Below are 21269 nucleotides of genomic sequence, written 5' to 3' on the forward strand. Positions count from 1 at the left end.
CACTGAATGACCGGCCATGATGGATGTGCTTGGAGGGAGAGGCTGGATGGGCGGGATATGGCCCACAAATCCAATGTGACGGGAGGGGTGGCAGAGGGCTGGCCTGTCCCTGGAGCCAACTGCAGCTGTTGCATCAGGAGCGCCCTTCTCCATCTGCCCAGTTGCATTCAGTGCTCCTCCATGTGGAGAACAGGGGCTGGCTTAGCCATTTCATCTCAGGGCACACTGACAAGGCACTAAAATTGCTAAGGCACACCATGCTGGGGGGGGGCTCACATCCCCCCATTGGCCCTACTAATGATCTTCCCGCAAATTCCTGTGGCACACCTGTGGACCACTCAGGGCACACCAACGTGCTGTGGCACAGCGGTTGAAAATGGCAGGCTTAGGCGTTGGAGCGTGGAGGGACAGGGACTGGGGAGGGTGGCAACAAGGTGGCAGGCGCCCTTGGGCACCAGGGGGTCTTGGCACTGCCCCGCCTTGCAGCCCAATCCTATCCACACTTTCCTGGGAGTAAGTCCCACTGACTCTCATGGGACTTACTTCTGAGTAGACCTGCCTGGGACGGGGCTGTTGGGCGCCTCCCGTTCTGGGGCCAGGCCTGGCTTGGGCACGTCCAGCTTCTCCTTGCTGCCCGCTGGGGGCTCTAGGGGGGGCTCCGCGGCTCCCGCCTGCCGCTTCCACGCGCTGCAGGGCTGCCCCCGCCCGAGATACTCCGGCGCGGAGCGGAGCGGGGCGGGCGTCCAAGTCCTCCCGCCTGCAGCTCCCAGGGCCGGGGCGGCCAGTCCGGAGCCGCCAGCCGGGGCGCCGCGTCCCCACCATGCCGCCGGCCCAGGTAAGGAGAGGGGCGCGCGGGGTCGCCCTGGGGGGACGCGGCGGGGGCTGCAAGCGCAGGGAGCCGTCGGAGGTGCGCTGCCGGGCGGTGCAGGGAGCGAGGCGCAGGCAGGGGAAGGGCAGCAGCGGAGCGGGAGAACTCGGGTACAAGAGTGTGCTGGAGACGCAGAGCCTCGGCACGTCTACTCAGAAGTAAGTTCCAGTCCAGCCAATGGCACTTACTCCCAGGTAAGTGTGCAACAAGGTGACTGGGTGTCATAAGCGCCAAAGAGGACCGGGCACCCTAAAATGTGGGACCCCCAAGAAAAATGTAGGGCAGGGCAAAAGAAAAGCTAAAGAGTACAGCCATTTTCAACCACTGTGCTGTGGCACACTGGTGTGCCCTGGGTGGTCTGCAGGTGTGCCGCAGGAGGATCATTCGTTAGCAGGGCCACTCTTGTCAAGTGTCAAAAAAAACTGATGGTGCGCCTTGACCTTGTGCTGTGAGATGAAAAAGGCTGAAAATCACTGCACTAGGATCTGGATTTCATGGGGTTAATTTAAATGCTATACGACTTCATTATTAAATTTAAAACTATATCCCTTATAATGTGTTAATTCCAAGAAGGCTCTGTGCTGCTCGCTCACAGGGAAAAGGGTTAAGTTCTTTTCCAGGACGCTGGGCCAAAAAAGAGGGCATCTGCTAGAGACATCTGGTCACCCTGCACCTAATGAGCTTGGGAGGAGCAGAGAGACTTGACTGAGGATGCCACATTTTATCAGGGTGACCAGATGTCATACCCACAAAAGAGGACAAGGCACTCCAAAGTGCAGACATGTAAAAAAATGTAGGACAAAACAAAATATAAGCTAAAAACACTCATGTAATTGATACCATGTGGTTAATTTAAGCACTATATATTGCTTATTTCTAAATTTGAAATTATGTTATGTATAATTTAATTACAAGAAGGCTCTGCACTGCTTGCTCACAGGGGAATCAGGGACATTTAAGTTCTTTTCCAAGACAAAAAAGAGGACGTGTCCTGGCAAAACAGGACTTCAGGTCCCCTTGGGTGGATAGGATGGCAGCTCCAAATTGTTGCAAATTTTTAACAAATCCTAAAACTTAAGTGGCTACCACCTGCGACTATCTAACCATATGGTGAACAGATCCAGAGTGCCTCTACCTTTAACCATTATATAGAAGAGGAAATATAGCAGGTGCAGCTCAACATGGAAGGGTTTTAAAAGCTGCACCTGCCCAAATTCCCTCTTCTGTACAATGGTTAAAGGTAGAGGCACTCTATCCCTTTTGAATCTGGTCACCCTATCGAACCAGCAAGTTATTTTTTCACTCCTGCTGGGAACTGACTTTCTAATATGAACTAAATTTTGAAATTTGGAGTGTTTTTAGACCAGGATGTGGCAAGGACGGGTCCTTATGCTCTGTGCCAAACAAATGTTGAATTCCATCACAATTAACTGGGATTGAGCATATGGGGGTCCTTGTGCCCCTCCCTTAGCAAATGGTTGGTGTAATCAGCTCTGACTACCTGTTAATCATAGAATCCTAGAGTTGGAAATGACCTAAAAGATCATCTAGTCAACCTCCCTGCATGTAGCAGGAAATCCTCCTACTAGAGCATCTCCAGTAGATGCTTGTTAAGAAAAGCTCTTCTGGGTAAGACCAAAGAGCTGTGAAATCCAGGGTTCTCCTGCCTACAGACTGGAAACCAATAGACCTTCTTAAGTGTTTCCCAGCAACTGGTGTCCTGCCTTTGAATTTGGAAGTTTGATACAACCATCATGACTGGTAGCCATTTATGGGCCCAATCCTATCCAATTTTCCAATGCTGGTGCAGTTGTGCCAGTGGGGTGTGTGCTGTGTCCTGTGGTGGAGGGGCAGTCCCTGGGGCCTTCTCAAGGTATGGGAACATTTGTTTCCTTACCACAGGGCTGCATTGTTACACCAGAGCTGGAAATTTGGTTAGGATTGGGCCCTATCTGTCCTCCATGAATGTGTCCAATCTAGTGTTTCCCAAACTGTGGGTGGGTCACGAGCTGATTTTTGGTGGGTTGCTAAAAGTTTCTGAAAATATTAAAAATTACAAGTCCACTCTTGCCTAATTTGAAGAAGAAAATTGCAGCAGAGTGCAGTCTAGGTGGAGAGACTGCTCTTATGCCTGGAATACTAACCTGTGGTATGAGGTAATCTTCATGCCCCCAAATTAAAATGTCACATTTTCCCCATTTTCTCTAGAAATTGTCATGATGTGTGAACCCAGTTTCCGCCTTTTGTCTGGTCTGAAAGTCCCTAACTGCACATCTTGCCCTCCAGTGCAGCCTTCTGGGTACCCCGAAATGACTGTAAAGCTTTGGGGCAACAGTCCTTGAACTCCATTTCTAGGGAGAGTCTAGCTGGCAAAATGACAACACAAACACACACTATAAGTAAGGCATTATGCGACCTTAGGAGCACATGACCCCGATTATTATTAATTAATATTAATAAATAAAATTTTTATTTCTAGATCTCTATTTTTGTCTAGTAACGTTATGTGGGTTGCAGTAGATTGCTGTTTTAAAAAGTGGGTCCCTGTGTTAAAAAGTTTGGGAAGTACTGGTCTAATCCCCTTTTCAAGCTCGTCGCCATCATAACCACATCTTGTGATAATAAACTATACAGACTTTCACCCAAGTGTGCTAGTTAAAGAAATGCCTCCTTTTCTCTGTTCAATTTCATTGGATGATCCCTGTTTCCAGTATGGTGAGAGAGGGAGAAAAACATCTCTATTCACTTACTCCACACTGTGTATGCTTCATAGGATAAGTGACTAACAGCCCAATCCTATGCATGTCTACTCAGAAGTAAATCCCATAAGCGTCAATGGGGCTTACTCCCAGGAAAGTGTGGATAGGATTAGGCTGTGAATCTTCCCCCCTGTAACAGGAGATCACTGCTGTTAATACTAAACATGCAGTTTCCCTCTTTGATGAGTTATGAGTTCAAAGCATAATTCATTGTCTTTTACTTATACTGAAGTACAGTATTTTAAATTATGTTGTTACCCGTCTTATGGATTTTTTTAAATGGAAAAGTGGGGTATAAATAAGTTGGAAAAGTATGTAATGAAAAGATGATGTGAAGGCACGTAAAATAATCGCCTTCCTGAGGGTTAGTGTTTAAATGGGTGACCACCTGGGAAAACATGTATGTTATTTTGAATTTCATGGATAGAGGAAAAGTAGAATAAAAACGACAGGCATAAGCAAATGTTTTGTATGTGAGTTTTTGCAAGTATCTGAACTCTTAAGTGTAAAAAATGCTCTCTATCTGGCCAAAAAAATGGCTTTTAAAGTTATTGAAGAATTATTTAGCAGGCATAAGGCTTGGTAACAGTAAGCTACTTTTAAAACTTGCTCATTAAATTTATGTGAAAGCATGTGAACTAAAACAAGAGTACCTTTTATTCTTTTTGAACTGTTGGAGTGTAAGAAACGCATACACAGAAGCAGCTTTTCTGCCTTTTCTCCCTTGTTCATAGGTATGGGTGCTTGCAGGGCTTATCTTGTGTGGGCTGCCATTCTCTGGGTTAGAGGCTTTCAAGGTGAGCAAGCGTCCTGTGCGGGCTCGAACCTGTGCCGACAGACCTGAGGAGCTTCTGGAACAGCTGTATGGAAGACTGACAGCTGGCATGCTCAGTGCCTTCCACCATACTCTGCAGCTGGAACCACTAGAAAAGGATCACAACGTCAGTTGTCCAGCAGGGGGCAGATCAGCTATGGACAAAAAGTACCGACTCCCCATCAATCTCAACAGTGTCTCCCCTTGGTCTTACAGGTAACTTGCTCAGTTCATTTTTTGGTCTTTAATGCACTCAAGAAGGATGTTTGATTGTTTTATCTCTCCTCCCTGATGTCAGTTTCAATAAGGCTAGAAGAAAGACTGAGAAGCCTACATCGACAGCCTCCATGATGTGCCCCCCCCCCCGCAAAATGGAGGGTGTGTTTAGTGTTCTTTGGTTGCAATCATATCCACCTTTACCTGGGAGTAGGCCCCACTGCCTGTAATGAGACTTACTTCTGAGCAGACACACATAGGATTGGGCACTTTATCTCCATCTGCAATGGTTCCCAACCTTTGGTTGAGTGTTACCCCCTTAAGGAGAGTAGTGACCCAAGAGAGGACCCGTAGATGCCGTTACTACAGCACTTCTGGGTTTTTCTAGCCACCAAAAACTTTTTAATTACATGCGTTCTGCAATGATGAGAACTCGGAAGTGCCGTACTAACAGCACCTACTGGTCCCCAGTCAGTTTGGTACCCTCCCTAAAGGGGTAGTGTTCCAAACAAAACTACAGATGCCTGCCCTGGGGGGTTATGACCCCCAGGTTGGGAAACACTGAACTGAGAGCTATAGGCTAGAAGGGGAAAATGAACTGTACATACAGGTTGTATAGTGCTGTTCTGCATTAATTAAGGCAGCACTGTGAGAGCTGCATTTGTAGCTGACTTAGGTTCTCTCACCGAATTTCATAGTTACTAGCCTGACAGTACTTGAAGAGAACAACATGATGCTGGTAGTTGAGTGATATTGTTAGAGGTAAAAGGTAGTGACAGAGTGGGGCAGCAGACGCTCCTCCAGCAATTTTTTTTACAAGGTGGTCTTATTTTTAGCCCAACCTTTACATTTGGGAAGGTGCTATTTTAAAAGTGCATACATGTATCCACAGGAGGCAAGACTGCAAAGATAGCAACTGTTGCTCTGCACATGCCTGATCTTGTCTGATCTTGGAAGCTAAGCAGGGTCAGGCCTGGTTAGTACTTAGATGGGAGACCGCTTGGGACTACCGGGTGCTATAGGCTATAGTCTTTCGAGACTGAAGGTTGCCAACCACCAAGACTGCAAAGCAAAAGTCTCTCAGCTGAGATACTTTCTAATTTTAAAAAGATCAGTTCTTGGGATAATATTGTGCATGAGCAGCAGCATTTGTGGTATCGAATGGGAAGTGCAAATATTGCCTTTTTCATCGCCACTAAAAAAATTTGTTCTGTGGTGTTTCTTCTGCCTAGTTTAGCCTTGAGAAAACAGCTCTGAGATAAAAACAGCTGTTTTCTCAATATGGTCTTTTAAAAATAAATATGTTTGGAAAAGAAGTTTACAAGTGAGAAAAAAGTCAGATGCTAAACCTCTCTACAGAACTTCCACATATGATGAAATATCTCAAACTACACCAGCTCTTTTGTTCATCTTTCTTTATTCCGCCTTTACTGAAGGTTGTTCTGCAGGGTCTCAAGCAACGACATGTTGGCCGCATCCTGTGACCAGCAGAAGGAATCCTCCTTTCCCAATTTGTCAAGGCAGAGCCTACAAAATCAGGGAATCAGTGTTGTGAGATCAGGATGCAGCTATTTTAAATCAGTGATATTTTAACCATGTTTTATTTGGTGAAAGAAGTGTGGGGTCCAAAGTGCTAGCTAGCAGTAGAGCTCAAGTGCTTCCATTCCCTGGTTTGTGTGCGTGTATATGTTTAAGTAGGTCTTCCTTTAAACAAACTGGCACCTTAGATGCTAATTAAGATACCATCTTGTCGCCTGCCCCTGCCCACATTTGAGAAAGCTTGTGCTTTTTGCCATGAAACATACTACCCCACAGTCCAGTTGCGTTTATGTGTGGCATCCTCTCTTACCTCTTCATCCTGGCAACACTGTCTCTTGAATCCCAGCAAGAACCACAACCAAACACAATTTCTCTCACTGTCTCTGTTGCCTCTCCCTTTTAAAATTTTGCCCTTCCGTCTCTGTGACAAATTGCCAGACACACTCTCTCAAAGCTACTGACCATTGATCCACAGCCAGTGAGAACTCTTCAAGGGCATTTTGAATAATCAGTTGGAAGTGTTGGTTGACCAAACTGAACTGCAGGTTTGCAATGCATTCTGGACCATAGTCCTAGCACATTCCACAGTTATGTTATTTTGGAGAACCACTGTGACAAACAAAACCCTGTCTGCAATAAGCCCTTTCCAAAGTATCCATTTTCTCACAGACTCCATCATCTTGGTTTTCACCTTTTACTTAAGGTTAAACAAGCCTGCAATCCTATTCACGCTTCCCTGGAGTACATCCCATTGAATATAGTGAGTCATACTTCAGAATCAACGTGTATGATTGTGCTGAGAGTTACCTCTGACTCCTTCTTCACAGTTTCCCTTCCACATGGGCCCCTCTGGACTTCTTTTTGTCTCTTCCTTGACTTGTTTGCCAGCTTCCTCTATGATATCATCTCCAGATGTCATTAACTTGACCTGTTTAGATTCCAGATTATTAATAATGACGCTGGTAAATAAATCCAGACTCAAACACTTCCCCTGCAGTTCCTCCCTGGACACCTAACCCCGGTTAGATACACTCTCATTTATCACTTCTTGTTTACAGTCTTTCTGTCCATGTGACTGCATTCCTAGCTCAGGCAACTGGGGTATTTCAGAAGAGAGATTCAAAGCATCTGTTGAAAAGCACATGTAGGATAATCACTCAGGCCAGGTCTGATATAAACCTTTGGACTTTTCACCCAGCAGCAGCAGCAGCAAGTACCTCTGTGAATATATAATTGGATACCCTTCATTAATACACTTCAATTCAATACACTTCTTGGTCTACTGACCAAGTAGATGGTAGGTTTGCTAAGTCTTCAAGATTGATCTGGAATCTCGAGGAATCAGCATCAGTCTTCAGGTGACTGCTGAAAGTCCTTCAGCACTTTCACCAAAAGTATGGTTATCAGATACAGGTTGAGCCTCATTATTCGCAAAAAAATGCACTATAGCAAATCAATTTAAAAAACAAAGTTTCTTTGCTCTGGTGATTTAAAAACAGCCTTGCTGATCTTTGTGATGTAAGATAAGAGTCATTAAGAAGACAATCCATCAATCAGTCCTCCTCCAAGAGCTTAGAAAGGTGCTTCACTCAGCCCCTCCCTTCACCAATGCAAAGTGATCACCTTACTTTCCTGTGCTCAGGGGGAAGGGGGGTCGCCTGGGGAAAGGAGGATTGATGGATTGTCAGCCAACTACCCTCTCTCTCTCTCATTAAGAAGGCTATTGTTAAAGGACTGTTCAGTTTTTTAAACTGATTTTAAAGGGATGCATTTTCCCCTTCTCCAGGGATCAGCACATTCCTTCTCATTTCCAGGGGCCATTCGTGTTGAGTCAAATCTGTGTATAAAAAATCCTGTATAAATAGGCTAGACCTGTACAAAGGGGGAGGCACAGTGACTATACCTTTAACTATTGTATAGAAGAGGGTGCAGCTGAACATGGAAGGGTTTAAAAAACTGTATCTGCCAAAATTCCCTCTTCTATACAATGGTTAAGGCAGGAGTTCTCAAATTTCTTGAGAGTAAAACTCCCAAGATAAGTTTGTACAGGGGCGAAAAAAGGCAGCAATGTAATCCCCAAGTTCATGTCTCTGTGGGAGCAGGGGATCTTTTTTTAACCTAACTTACCTGCTGCTGGGGTCTGCAAAGTGCGGGGAGACCTGCAGAGCCCTCAGTAGGGCTCCCCACGGCTTTTAGAAAGTGAAAATAGCACTTCCAGATCATAAAACTGGAAGTGGATCATGATAGCTATTTTTACTTTCTACAAACCATGGGGAGCCTTGCAGAGGGCTCCATGGGGCTCCCTGCACCCCCCAGCAGCAGGAAGAGGTTAAAAAAAAACCCACCCCCGCAGTGGTGTGATCCTGGGGATCGCATTGCTGCCCTCCCTTCCCCTGCCCCTTAAGGGGGCAGAGGCTGGGGTCCTCAGGCCCCAGTTTGAGAACCACGGGTGAAAGGTATAGGCACTCTGTTCCACTTTGTATCTGGTAACCATTACCAAAAGCGATCCTGGGCAACTGGGCCTCCTTGACTTTATCTTATGTAGGGGGAAAAATATCTCCAGGAATATCATCAGTCAGAGTTGGCAGTTCTAGCTACAGTCCTTTCACAGGCAAGTCAAATGCTGCCTGCAAGTGGAAAGCTAGCACTTCAGGAAGAAGGCTAAACTGTCATTTGTGGCTTTGTTCCTCTACTAGGACATCAGAGAGCTTCCAGTTTAGCCTTCTTCCTGAAGCACTTTCATGCTGAAATGACTGTCTGGAGCAACACATGCGTGCCATGAGGTCAGTGTCCCAGTGTACACTCTGGGACATTGCAAGGGCAAATCACATTTCTGTGCCCCAGTATTTCAGTTCATAGTTGTCTTTATTTTACTTCCCACTGCTTCTGGAGTTTTAGAGTTTTTGCTGGATCATGTTATACATTGCTGTGCTGTTTCTAATTTTGTTTTTCATTGTTTTAGTTCCTTGTTGGTCGTTGTTTTATTACTTTTTGCTGTTACGAGATGTCAGCTGCTTCAGAGCTTTCTTTTTAATGAGGTAGGATATCAAATAAAATAATAAATATAATAAACACACACAATACAGGGTGTCCACAAAAACACTCCCTGATTTCCCTGTTCTACCTGTTTGAAATCAGCGAGTGTTTTTGTGGACACCCTGTATATTTGCGCAAAAGAGATCTGGCCCTGTAATCCTTTCATCCTTTGTGATGGCAATTCCCCTTCCTCAAACTGAAGCATGCACTTGCATTTGTGCTGCCTGTAAAGTACCTGTCACCTGGCTTTTCAGGTCAAGCCTAAACATGCTTACCCAGAAGCAGTAGTTTGCTAGGTAAGTATCTGCTTGTGGAGAGGGGACAAGTGCTAGTAGTTCATGTATGGCAGTGGCTCCCAACCTTCAGGAGCCCACAGACCACTGAGGCAAAAATTGAAATTGTCATGGACCACATGCAACCCCCAAACCCTCTGCACACAAAAAATACATTTCAGTTTGTGATAATTAGAGAAGATCTATTGGAGATTTATTAGATTATTGTTTTTAGAGAAGATTTGTTGGTTGCTGCTTTCGTTGCCAGATGCAGCTGCGGGCAGTCTGTTCTCCACCTCTCTTGTGGTCCATGGGTAAGTGCTCCCAAAGCACGCACTCCCCCACGGACTGCCTGAGAGGGCAGAGAATGGACCATCCACAGCTGCAGCCGATACTTCAGTGCCGGCTTCAGGCAGTCCGTTCTTCAATCTGTCTGCTGATCCGTGGGGGGAGAGCTCACTCGGTGAGACACTGAAAGTTATCAAAAGTGGTTTTCTTTCCCAGAGACCTCGTGGATCACTTCTCAGGGTTTCATGGACCGCCTGTGGTCCACGGACCGTAGGTTGGGAACCAATGATGTAAGGCAAATGTTGGCAACCTTCAGTCTTGAAAGACTATGGTATCGCGCTCTGAAAGGTGGTTCTGGAACAGCGTCTAGCGTGACTGAAAAGGCCAATTCGGGAGTGACAATCCTTCCACACCAGGAGCAAGTGCAGTCTGTCCCTGGTCTGTCTCCCTGGCTATGGGCCTTCCTTCTTTGCCTCTTAGCCTCAGACTGTTGGCCAAGTATCTCTTCAAATTGGGAAAGGCCATGCTGCACAGCCTGCCTCCAAGCGGGCCGCTCAGAGGCCAGGGTTTCCCACTTGTTGAGGTCCACTCCTAAGGCCTTCAGATCCCTCTTACAGATGTCTTTGTATCGTAGCTGTGGTCTACCTGTAGGGCGCTTTCCTTGCACGAGTTCTCCATAGAGGAGATCCTTTGGGATCCGGCCATCATCCATTCTCACAACATGACCGAGCCAACGCAGGCATCTCTGTTTCAGCAGTGCATACATGCTAGGGATTCCACCACGTTCCAGGACTGTGTTGTTTGGAACTTTGTCCTGCCAGGTGATGCCGAGAATGTGTCGGAGGCAGCGCATGTGGAAAGCGTTCAGTTTCCTCTCCTGTTGTGAGCGAAGAGTCCATGACTCGCTGCAGTACAGAAGTGTACTCGGGACGCAAGCTCTGTAGACCTGGATCTTGGTATGTTCCGTCAGCTTCTTGTTGGACCAGACTCTCTTTGTGAGTCTGGAAAACGTGGTAGCTGCTTTACCGATGCGTTTGTTTAGCTCGGTATCGAGAGAAAGAGTGTCGGAGATCGTTGAGCCAAGGTACACAAAGTCATGGACAACCTCCAGTTCATGCGCAGAGATTGTAATGCAGGGAGGTGAGTCCACATCCTGAACCATGACCTGTGTTTTCTTCAGGCTGATCGTCAGTCCAAAATCTTGGCAGGCCTTGCTAAAACGATCCATGAGCTGCTGGAGATCTTTGGCAGAGTGGGTAGTGACCAATCCTATACACACTTACTTGAGATTAAGTTCCATTGAACATATTGTGACTACTGAATAAATGCACATAGAATAAATACACATAGTCTTGCACTGTAAACTAATCTAGATGCCTTGAGTGAGTGAGTCACTGACTTGCTTAAGCACAGTGCAGTATGCCACAGGAAAGGGCAAAACAAATGCATTAGGTCACTGACTTGTGGGAAGATTCATTCTATATTTCAAATTATTGAAACTGTTAAAAAAAGTTCCTTTTAGGAATTCATCTTTGCTTTGCAAGACCTAACACAGTATAGGCTTTCAGCATTACTGAAGATTTTCAAACGTGTTAACAGATTTAGGAGAGACCACGAAAGACCTTTTCTTTTTAGTTTCTCTCAAGGGAAACTGACAAGCATTTTGCAATGTTAAACTCGCTGACTGTTAACGCTGCCATTTTTTTTTGCAGCCCCCATCCCAGATTGCACTAACTGCTGCTGTTTTTGGTTTCTTCTTTGAGAATAAGTTTTTTTTTGGCTAGTAATTCCAGACATCCTGAATCATGTCCAAGGTGTAGGAAGCCTTTACAGACTGCAATCATCTTGAATCACTATTAATTCATTTCTAACACTCTGCGCAACAAAACATTGATGGTATGAATCAGGCATAATATTGTTAATAGCATAGAACTGCAACTGGAGAGTCTCTTGGGACTCAGATGCTGCTTGCATCTGTGGGTCAGTGGATGCATTTAGAAATCGAAAAGGAAGTCGGTTCTCATTACTGAGAGAGTATCAGTACAAAGTAGCTGAGTTTGGGCAAGATCCAGGCAAAGTACTTTAGTCAGATGATTTATACCCCACCTTACCTTCTGAATTTTTTTTTATATTTCTATGCCACTTTTTGGCATTAGCCTCCAGAGTGGCTTACAAGCAGCATAAACAGCTCCCCCTGCATCCGTGGACTCAGTTTCCATGGTTTCAATCATCCATGGTTCACAAATTGCCTGCCTTCTCACTCATGACTCATCTGCGTTTTTCCCGTCTCCTGTCACTGTCTCCTGTGCTGCCTGCTTCCCGCTTCACTTGCTTCTGCCATCACTACTGCATGAAGGGATAGCATTTGCAGCCCTCCAAATGACTTCCTGTTTGCACCTGCTAGTAACCACTTGCCTTCCAAACCAGTGACGGCTAAAACTTTGAAGCCTGCCCTCTGATTGCGCTGCTTAGTGCCTCAGAATGCCTTGCATGGAGCAACATATTTAAGTTCGCAATTTGCAGCTATACAGGAAACTCTGTGGATAAGGAAACCCACAGACAATGAAATCTGCAGGTTTCGGGGGCCCTGTAATTTTCCAGAGGAGGCAGGAGTGCAGCTTCTGTTGCCTCCAGAGCAGTGGTTCTCACCCTTTTTAGCCCGGGACCCACTTCTGAGAAAGACAATCTGTCTGGGGCCCACTGGAAGTGATGTCAGCAACCTGGAAGTGATGTCATAGCCAGAAATGACATCATCAAACAGGAAGTGACATCACTGTGATGGCAGAGCCGGAAGTGATGTCATCAAGCAGGAAGTTCTTGCCTAGAAACTCAAACTGTAAATGACAAGAGATAGTATTCCAGCTCAGAAGCTTCTTCCAATTCTCCCTGCCCTCGCTACCATTGCTATCAGGCAAAAAATAAAACAACATCTGGAACAAAATATTTGTGTATTTATTTACTACTGTTTTTATTTGTCTTTATTTACAAAATCTCAAGCTACTTCTTGTATTGCGCTTGAAACTAACAAACATTGATGTGACTATTGATACTGTGCTCAGCACTAGCCAGAAACAAGTGCACCCTCCTCATGCACCTCAAGACAAGAAGTAGCTTGAGTTTTTGTAAATAAAGGAAATAAAGAAGCAGTATCCTCCTCAGAAGGAAGATAAGCAGGGACGCTTCCCCTCATCTCCTCCAAGCCTAAGCATGTCTACTCAGAATTGACTCCCATTATTGGCAATGGGGCTTACTCCCAGGTAAGAGAAGACAGAATTGCAGCCGAAGAGAGAAGTAAGAAGAGGGGGAGGGTGCACATCAGAGAAGTGGCTGGGGGAGCAGCACTCTCTGTTCCCCCTCACATGCCAGGCTTGCCTTCCCTCCTCCCCCCCCCTCCTGGCTGCTCTCTTGGCAGCCAGGCAACCAGGGATCCCCCCTCACCCCAGCAAAGTTATAAAGAGAGGACGTGCTAGTCAGGGCAGGAAAGGATCACGGCTTCCAGGTGATTTCAGAGAGGGAGAGAGGTCGTGGTGCAGAGGACGAGAACGGCAGTGGGGTGGTGGGGGTGGTGATGCTGCTTTCAAGGCAAGTTCACAAGAGGGAGATCACGTGGGTCTGCCTCTACTCACCCAGCCCTGTGTTCAGGTCTCCGCCTACACTCCAGCCCAGTCCAGCTGTGGGGGGGGGGGAGCTGCTCTGTCTTGCAACCCCAAGGTAGCCCATCCCGTCAAGGCAGCCAAGCTGACAAACGTTGGTGGGGAGAAACCTGGCTTGCTCGTCCACGTCTCTCCTGGTCCTTCCTTGCCTGCAATCCAAGCCTGCACTCCGCGATTGGCCCCCCTGAGGAAAGCCTGCAAGTGCAGAGGGAGGTCCAGCTGGAAGGCAGCAGCACGCTTTCTGGGGGAAAGCGGCACGCTGCTTTCTTTGCACATGTGCAAGCCGCTCTCAGTTATGTCTCAATGCCGGGAAGCTTAAAATGGTGACGCCCAGGCTTTGCCCACTTCCAAAATGGCACTGCCTAGGTCTTTTGCCATCTTCCAAGATGGCTGCCGCCAGCTTCTCGTGACCCACCAGAAATCAGATTGCAACCCACCAAGTGGGTCCCGACCCACAGTTTGAGAACCACTGCTCCAGAGGGTCCATGTGAGTCCAATCCATGGGTTTGGGGACTGGTGGATAATGAAACCTGCAGGTCCTGAATCCACAGATACAGAGGGCCCATTGTATGTGGTTTTCATAGCAGCAGCAGAAACATATTCCCCACAGATACAGGAGTTCAACTGTACATTTGGGTGAAGTTTGAGAGTCAAACGTAACAGAAACAAATTAGTTGCATTGCTTTCCATGGGTCTGACCTCTAAACTACAAGTTTCATGTAGTTGTGTGATGCTCCTTGCTCCTACCTCTCTCTCTCTGTTTAAAGAAAAAGCACCAGTAAACGGTTGGAATCTTGAGTTGAAAACCAGCCTGTGTGTGCACACACTGCTTAACTCGTTCTCTTCCAACCATTTATCAGTTCAAAATCAGTCCCTTGACTCCTTTTGTACTCATGATGAAAGAGAGGCAGGAGCCCCTATATAATTTCCAGACAAAAAACTGGCAGCAAAAAGGTTGAGCAGTCTCTTCCCCCACTCCTCACTATTCCTCCACTCAAACACCAGCCTTCCATTTATGCTTTTCATGTTTGGGGCAGGGAAATTAAGAAAATCAATTGCTTCTTGATTAGCCTTTAGCCTATAAAATTAGCCCTTAGTTTGATTAATCTTAGCTGAATTGGGGCCAAAAATATGAACATCCATGTAAATGAGCCTAGAGCTGCAGATTTTGCACATTGTCTATATTTTGTCTAGTGATTAATTTCTAGATTGAGCTAGCACCTACTTTTTGAATGGCAACATTTGCATTTGCTCTGGGCCCCAAAATGAGTCTGCCTGCCAGCCAAGTTATGCTTTGGTGGTGAAAGCCAAAGGAGGACTTTTTCAGTTTAAAAATACCAATACTGGGATGAGCACCATATGAACTACAGTCCAGCCTCAATTCTTTGCCTGCTTTATTATTCTTCAGCTGCCACCTTTCTGTAAACAAACACCCCAAGCAATAAAGTGTTGCTACAAGTCAACATCCTTAAGAGTAAAAATACAAAATAATAAAACATCATAAGATTTGAATGCAAAAACCAAAACTGCAGGCAGGATAGAAAGACAAACACAGAGAGAAAGCTGATTCAAGAATGTGGTCATCAGAAAACCAATTCTACAGTCCAAACAGAATCCAAGCCATATACTGTATGGTTCAAATTAAACAACATCTGAATTACCAAAAACCTAGAACAGCACCTGAACTGTAGGGACTTTTATTCCCTTACTCTAGAGGGACTATAGGGACTTTTTTTCCCTTACTTCTGGGTAAGCCCCCAATGTCCTATAAATCTCCTTGGACCTGCGTCAGCTCTATTGCTGGCATAAGTCCAAGGAGAAAAGGGACCAGGTGATGGGATGGGGATAGACCCCCAGACAAGCTGGCCCCAGACTCCTGACTTATGCAGTTATGTTCCAAATACTGCTCCCCACACCTTGTGATGTACCAGCCCCTGCTTCTCCTGCTCTCTGGATTAGATGAGGAAGAGGGGGTTGCAGCAGAAAAGAAAATGTGTAGGAGAACAGAGTGGTGGGCAAGACCATCAGAGATGCTCCAGTCTACCATTCCTCCCCCCCCCCCGCACACTTTCTCTTCCACTGCACCCACCTCTTCCTTATCCAATCTGGGGAATGGGGTGGAGGAGAAGAAGAATCAATGGAGGCAAGTGGCTGGACTGAGGTGGGCGCCCCCACCAATTGGCTGCTGAACGTGACTGCCTGAGTCAGTTCATGGATGGGCCAGCCCTGTCCACATGCTTAAGGAATGTGTGGTCAGAGGGGACGGGGAGAATTGGTGCAAGCTGCTTGTACCAACATGCTCCTCTATCCCTGTTCCCTCCCATCACATTCAGTGTTTATTTGCAGTGGCTAACACTGAATGCGGGGGGTGGGGGGTTGTGTGCTTCAGGGTCAAGACTTGCTGACACTCTTGTCCTGCATTCCTAATTAGAAAAGCCTGTATTGGGCTTTCATCTGGCATTGAAAAATAACAAGGAATGTGCTAGGCCGATCTCCAGGGTTTCACAATTGGGGCATGACCACAGAGCAGTCCTGCTTCTCACTGGCCACCCCACTGAGTTTCTGTCTGTCAGGCAGCTGTTAAATGCCAGCAAGAGAAGGTGCCAACCTTGTTTAAGTGAGAAGGGAAAACCTTTCCCCTTCCTTTGTTTCTTGAGTCCCTTTCCTGTTTGGCTGTCTGCCTGCTGTGTGTTAGATTGCAGACCAGTGGGTTGGGCTGTTGCTTTTTAACTTTTGTGTAATGCTGTCAAACCAGTCAATGTTATTATTCAATATATTATAAACTCCAGAACCTGGGCATACAAGAGGCAGAATAGTAACCCATGATGATCAGAACTGTGTCGGTAGGCTGAATACCCAAAGTTCTCCATTGTTGGTTTTTAAAGAGGGACAGTCCCATGCCTTGAAATTGAAGCTTGATTGTGCAAAGTGGGAGCGTTTTCATTAAAGGAACCTTCTGTTTCATATTTACACATGAACTGCAGAAACCTGGGTGTGGTTCTGAGCTCCATTTGAGGACAGAGGTGAGCTTTCAGCCACTTAACAGAGCAGCCATCCATGCAGGGAAGCCTTGTTCTAAGAGCTTGGCTCTTAGTTACACCTAATTTCTCCCATTCTGGTTTTATCTGTGAGCTTTCAAGCAGCAACAGTTTCACCAAAGGAAAGATGGTTCACAACTTTATCTTATTTAAACCTGTCTTTGCCTTCCCAACTTTCATAGAAAGATACCTGTAAATTGGCAAGCATCTCCTCTTAGGACTGAAGGCAGAGCTACATATGCTGTGCAGTTCTATTATTCTTTTCCCATGCAAGGGCTCTCTTTTATCAGTCCTGGGGGGTTGCAGATCAAGCATAAGACTAGCAGGGCTGAATGGGGACCAGTGTAACCCTTTCGTTCCAAATTGCTTCTCAAAATTGCTCTCCTCCAAGCTGCTTCTCTCCCTGACGTAGATATAGCAACCTGTAATGTTGTCTCTCATGGACAAAAGCTGCTAAGAAGGGCAGTTTTGAGCAGACAAGGAGCTTGCACTGCTCTAACAAGCAAAAGGTGCATACCTGTGCTATTCCCAGCATCTCAGCTGCTGGCTGGATGTGCTTGCACATAGATGTGCAAGAGGGTGTGGTGAAATATGCAGCTTCCTTGCTTTTCAGATGGAGGCAGCCTTCAGTCCTGCCTCTGATTTCACTTCTGTTAGTTCAGAATGTTTCTGCTAAGATAATATTTTCCTCTGATCCCTTTTCCTTCCTTTGCTTTCTAAGTCAGCTTCAAGTTCCTTGTTAGAGGTGCCAGGTTCTTGTCCTGAGAGAATGAGAAATGAAGGGAACGAAGAGGGCTGAGGTCTACCTCAGTTTCTTAAAGCTACACCCTAATGCTGTAGTGGAGGCCTTATCACAGAGTCAAACCCATCTTCACCTGAAATTTCAACAGGTTTACAGGATTAATGTAATACTAGATGTGTTTGTCATTGGAGATGCAGAGTTTTAAGGAAGAGGAAATGTCCCCCATCTCTGTACACCAGGGGCCTCCAAACCAGAAACGTGCGGTGGGTGCAGAGTGTGTGGGTTGTGGGTGCTTGGGCACCTCAGACAACGATGGGCTTTTCAAAGGACTTTGGTGAGGAGACACTGTCTCACTTGCCTCACCCTCCTCCCCACCCACCACATGTCCCTGCTCTAAACTACAGCCCACAGGCTAGATCCAGTGCACTGAGAAAATCATCTTGGGTGTGGTGAAGCCTTACCATTCCTCTCCACTGCCTCCAGTCTTCATGTCCATTCTGCGCAGAAACTTGTGTCAGGCAGCTGCTTCCCCTGGGAAACTGGGGCACAGAGCCTTCTGGGGTGATTGGTAGTGGAAGCGGCTGCCCAGTGCCAATTTCAGCACATATTGGGTGTGAAGTGGTGGGGCAGAACAGTAAGGCTTCGCCACCACCATGTTGTGCCCAAGTTGATTTTCTCGGTGTGCTATGTGCTGTGGTTTTAGAGGCCCCTCCAGTATACAATTATTCAGAGACAGAAACCTGTCTGAATGTTGTCTGTTGCCCTTTTAATTTATTTGTATATTCTACCTTCTTTCAATCATAGAGCAAATGGTTTTCTCAGGCAGTTGCCTATCCGGATGCTGACTAGACCTAAATCTCCTTAGGTTTAGCAAGGTGGCTGCATCATATGCCCTCAGATTATACCATGGGACTTGTGTGGGTCAAGTGTGTCCTTCTGTTCTCTTTCCTTTGCCCTGTTTCTTTTGCTTGCTAAGGAACTGAGAGGCCATCAACTGTAACACATCTTCTGCCTAACAGATTGGACTGTCCATCCACCTCCGCGTAGATTAATCTTTGCAGTGCACATCACAAGTTGCAAGGAGCTGCGCTACAAAAGCAGAAAACTACAGAGCAGAAAACCTTGCCAAATACTATACATTGCAACACCCACCATGGGGCCCCAGGCTGGCTCAAAGCAGAAGACACGTTCAATACGTGTCTCGCTAATCTAGTCTTGGTTCTGGGCCAGGTGGATTTGATCCAGAGCTGAGCTCAGAAAAATTTGAGTTTCTGAATGTGTCTTAATAGAGTGGATAGAGGGAAGTTTTTTTTCCCCTTTCACACAATACCAAAACCAGGGGACATCCACTAAAATTGAAGGGAGAGTTAGAAGAGACAAAAGAAAATATTTCTTTACCCACTGAAATTTCTTTACTTTAAATAAATGGGTGAACCCCTTTAGTGATGGTTCCCCATATCTTTATAATTCTAACCAAAAGCAGCCATGGGGTGCAAAATCGAGTCCAGATGCATTAACCCGTTTCGTCTGTGCTGTTCTCCTGCTGAAATTATCCCCCCAGCTGTATTTGCCCCAGAAACTATTTGCATCAAATAGCATGGCTGGAGGTGATTTTCAGCTGAAAACTGGGGGAGGGGTTCCCTTTTCTGTACCCTGGTCCTGATCCACATCAGAGCCCCCAGAGCTAGTTCTAGGGTGGGGTGGGGTGTGTGCGTGAGAGAGAGTGCACGAGAGAGAGCAGTGTCCAGCCAGCTGGCCCAGAAAGCCTGAAGACTGGATTAATCCGTGTGTGTACAAAATAATGCCTGCCTGGCCCTGAGAATCCAGAAAAGGGGTTTGTACCCTGATTAAACATAAGAGATCTCCCGTCAAACTCTGGAGAGCAGCTGACAGTGCAGGTGCTGCTGCCGTAGACAGGCCAATGATAAACCAAACTTTAGACAATGTTCAAGCATATGCTTGATGTGCCTCAGGTGCGAAGACTGCAGCAGAGATATCCATTTGGCAAAGAAGGGACTTGAATCTGTGGTTATTTCAGATGCTGATCTGTTTAAGGAGCTGTCCAATGATTTTCCTTTCCCATTTTCAAATAAGCAGCTTGACGCTGAGAGTTGTATGTGTGTGTGTGTGTGTGTTTTTTCCTGGCTCAGTAACAAAAGCATTATATAATGCAACTGTCAACATTTCACTATAATTTCTTCCAGCTGGATTAAAATAAGTTGGGAAGGGGATCGGTGTGGGACAGAGCGCACCCACTGAATCTGCATTCTTTTCCTTTGGCACAGAATTTCCTATGATCCAACACGATATCCAAAGTACATTCCTGAAGCCTACTGCCTGTGCAAGGGCTGCCTTACTGGAGTTTATGGCGAGGAGAATTTCCACTTTCGGAGTACTCCGGTGTTTATGCCAACTGTCATCTTGCGCCGGACCACATCCTGTACTGGAGGCCGCTATGTTTATACTGAGGATTATGTCACCATTCCTGTGGGCTGCACCTGTGTACCAGATCGTGACAAAGAAGCAGAGGGGGGCAACTCCAGCATAGACAAGCAAGCTGTGAAATTGCTGACAAATCATAATGACAAGCCAGCAACAGAATGAAGAAGTCAAAGAAATTCAAAGAAATGAAGTTTGCATTGCATGGCCCTGTAGCCTCCACAGTTCCCTGATTCAGAGAATTATAAGGCCCATCCCACAGGCATCTGTGTCAGTTGTTGACTTCTGCAGCATCCGGTGGTAACCTGCATGTGTGAATGTACCATGAAGAACAATCACCAATAAACAGAAACATAACTCAACCAACTCAAAACATAAATGCTTTTCAGTGGAATCCAATTATATACTCAGCTGCAAGTATATGTGTTGAAAACTCAAGTGATATTTCATGTGTGAACTGGCCTACAGAAAAAGTGTATTTTGAAATTGTCAATACAAATGTTGAAGACAAAACTGTTGGGGTGGTAGGGGTGATAAGGTATTTCCCAACCATGTGAAGGAATCAAAATAATGAATTAAGAAATCATGCCTGGAGAATAGTTCTGTACAAGTGGAACTGGCCCAGGAAATATGAGCATATACTTCAGTCAAACTCCACAATTCATACCTTTGGGCTTCATTCAGTAGCAAAGCCATTTTTGGTCCTCATTGACCCTGACTTCAAGTCCTCTGGCATGTTCAGGGGGCTTGTGGGAGATTCTCTATCACACTGAGCTTTGGAACAGACCCATGCTGCTACTGCCTGCTCCAAAGACCATAAGCAGCCTTTCTTGACTTCTAAGCAATTCATGAAGAAATCACAGGAGAGGATCTGTGTGCGCCCCTAGGCTCACAAAAAAGCCTAGGACACTTGTTCCATATCCTTACTACATAAGGTGTGGGACAGACTGTGCCTTTAAAATATTACCCTTCAAGTCCTTCTGATCTTAAAGGTTTACATCTTTTAAAAAAAATATTTTCTTCTCCAGTATCATTTTTTTAAAGTAAATGTTTTGTCTGTATATGTTTGACGATACAGTAAAGGAATATAACCTGGCATATAATTGTTTCATGTGCCCATTCGTAAGCTGCACAAGATGTTGATTTGCACCAGCAAAATACCTCTGTATTTGTGCAGTTCTCCAGAATCATAAGTACAGATGGAGCCTGTTTATTAGCTGAGCTGTCTTAACACAAGTCCCCTAGACCCGCATTGAGCCAGACTTGGCCCAACTGAAATCCTTGAAAGGCTGTGCTCTGGTCGCCTTTGGAGGGCTTTCTGAAGCCCGCAGAGGCTAGGCACATCTGCCTGTGGCCTCTGTGGGCTTCAAAATGGCCATTACAGTCCAAAAAATGCTACTTCTGGTTTGCCTCCAGAAGCTAGAAGTTACTTTTTATGCCTTAGAAGGCATTGTGAGGCCTCCAAGGGCTTTTTTCGGCCATAACAGCCATTCTGAAGCCTATGGGCTTCAAAAAGCCCTCCAGAGATGATTGGAGCACAGCTCTGGTTGCTTTCAGGGGGTTTAAAGGAGTTGAAACAGTGGATTTCCTTATCCATAGTTTTCA

General features: G+C 45.9%; 1 protein-coding gene across 1 annotated transcript; it reads left to right on the forward strand.

Annotated features, from left to right (window-relative positions):
* Positions 1-760: 760 nt before the first annotated feature.
* On the forward strand, positions 761-20687 carry IL17D (interleukin 17D). Its single transcript, XM_066621835.1, has 3 exons — positions 761-835; positions 4362-4657; positions 19511-20687. The coding sequence occupies exons 1-3, from the start codon at positions 821-823 to the stop codon at positions 19827-19829; spliced, it is 630 nt and encodes a 209-aa protein (XP_066477932.1). The 5' UTR covers positions 761-820; the 3' UTR covers positions 19830-20687.
* The last annotated feature ends 582 nt before the right edge of the window (positions 20688-21269 follow it).

The sequence above is a fragment of the Tiliqua scincoides genome, chromosome 3, assembly GCF_035046505.1.
Source record: "Tiliqua scincoides isolate rTilSci1 chromosome 3, rTilSci1.hap2, whole genome shotgun sequence".
Taxonomy (NCBI): domain Eukaryota; kingdom Metazoa; phylum Chordata; class Lepidosauria; order Squamata; family Scincidae; genus Tiliqua; species Tiliqua scincoides.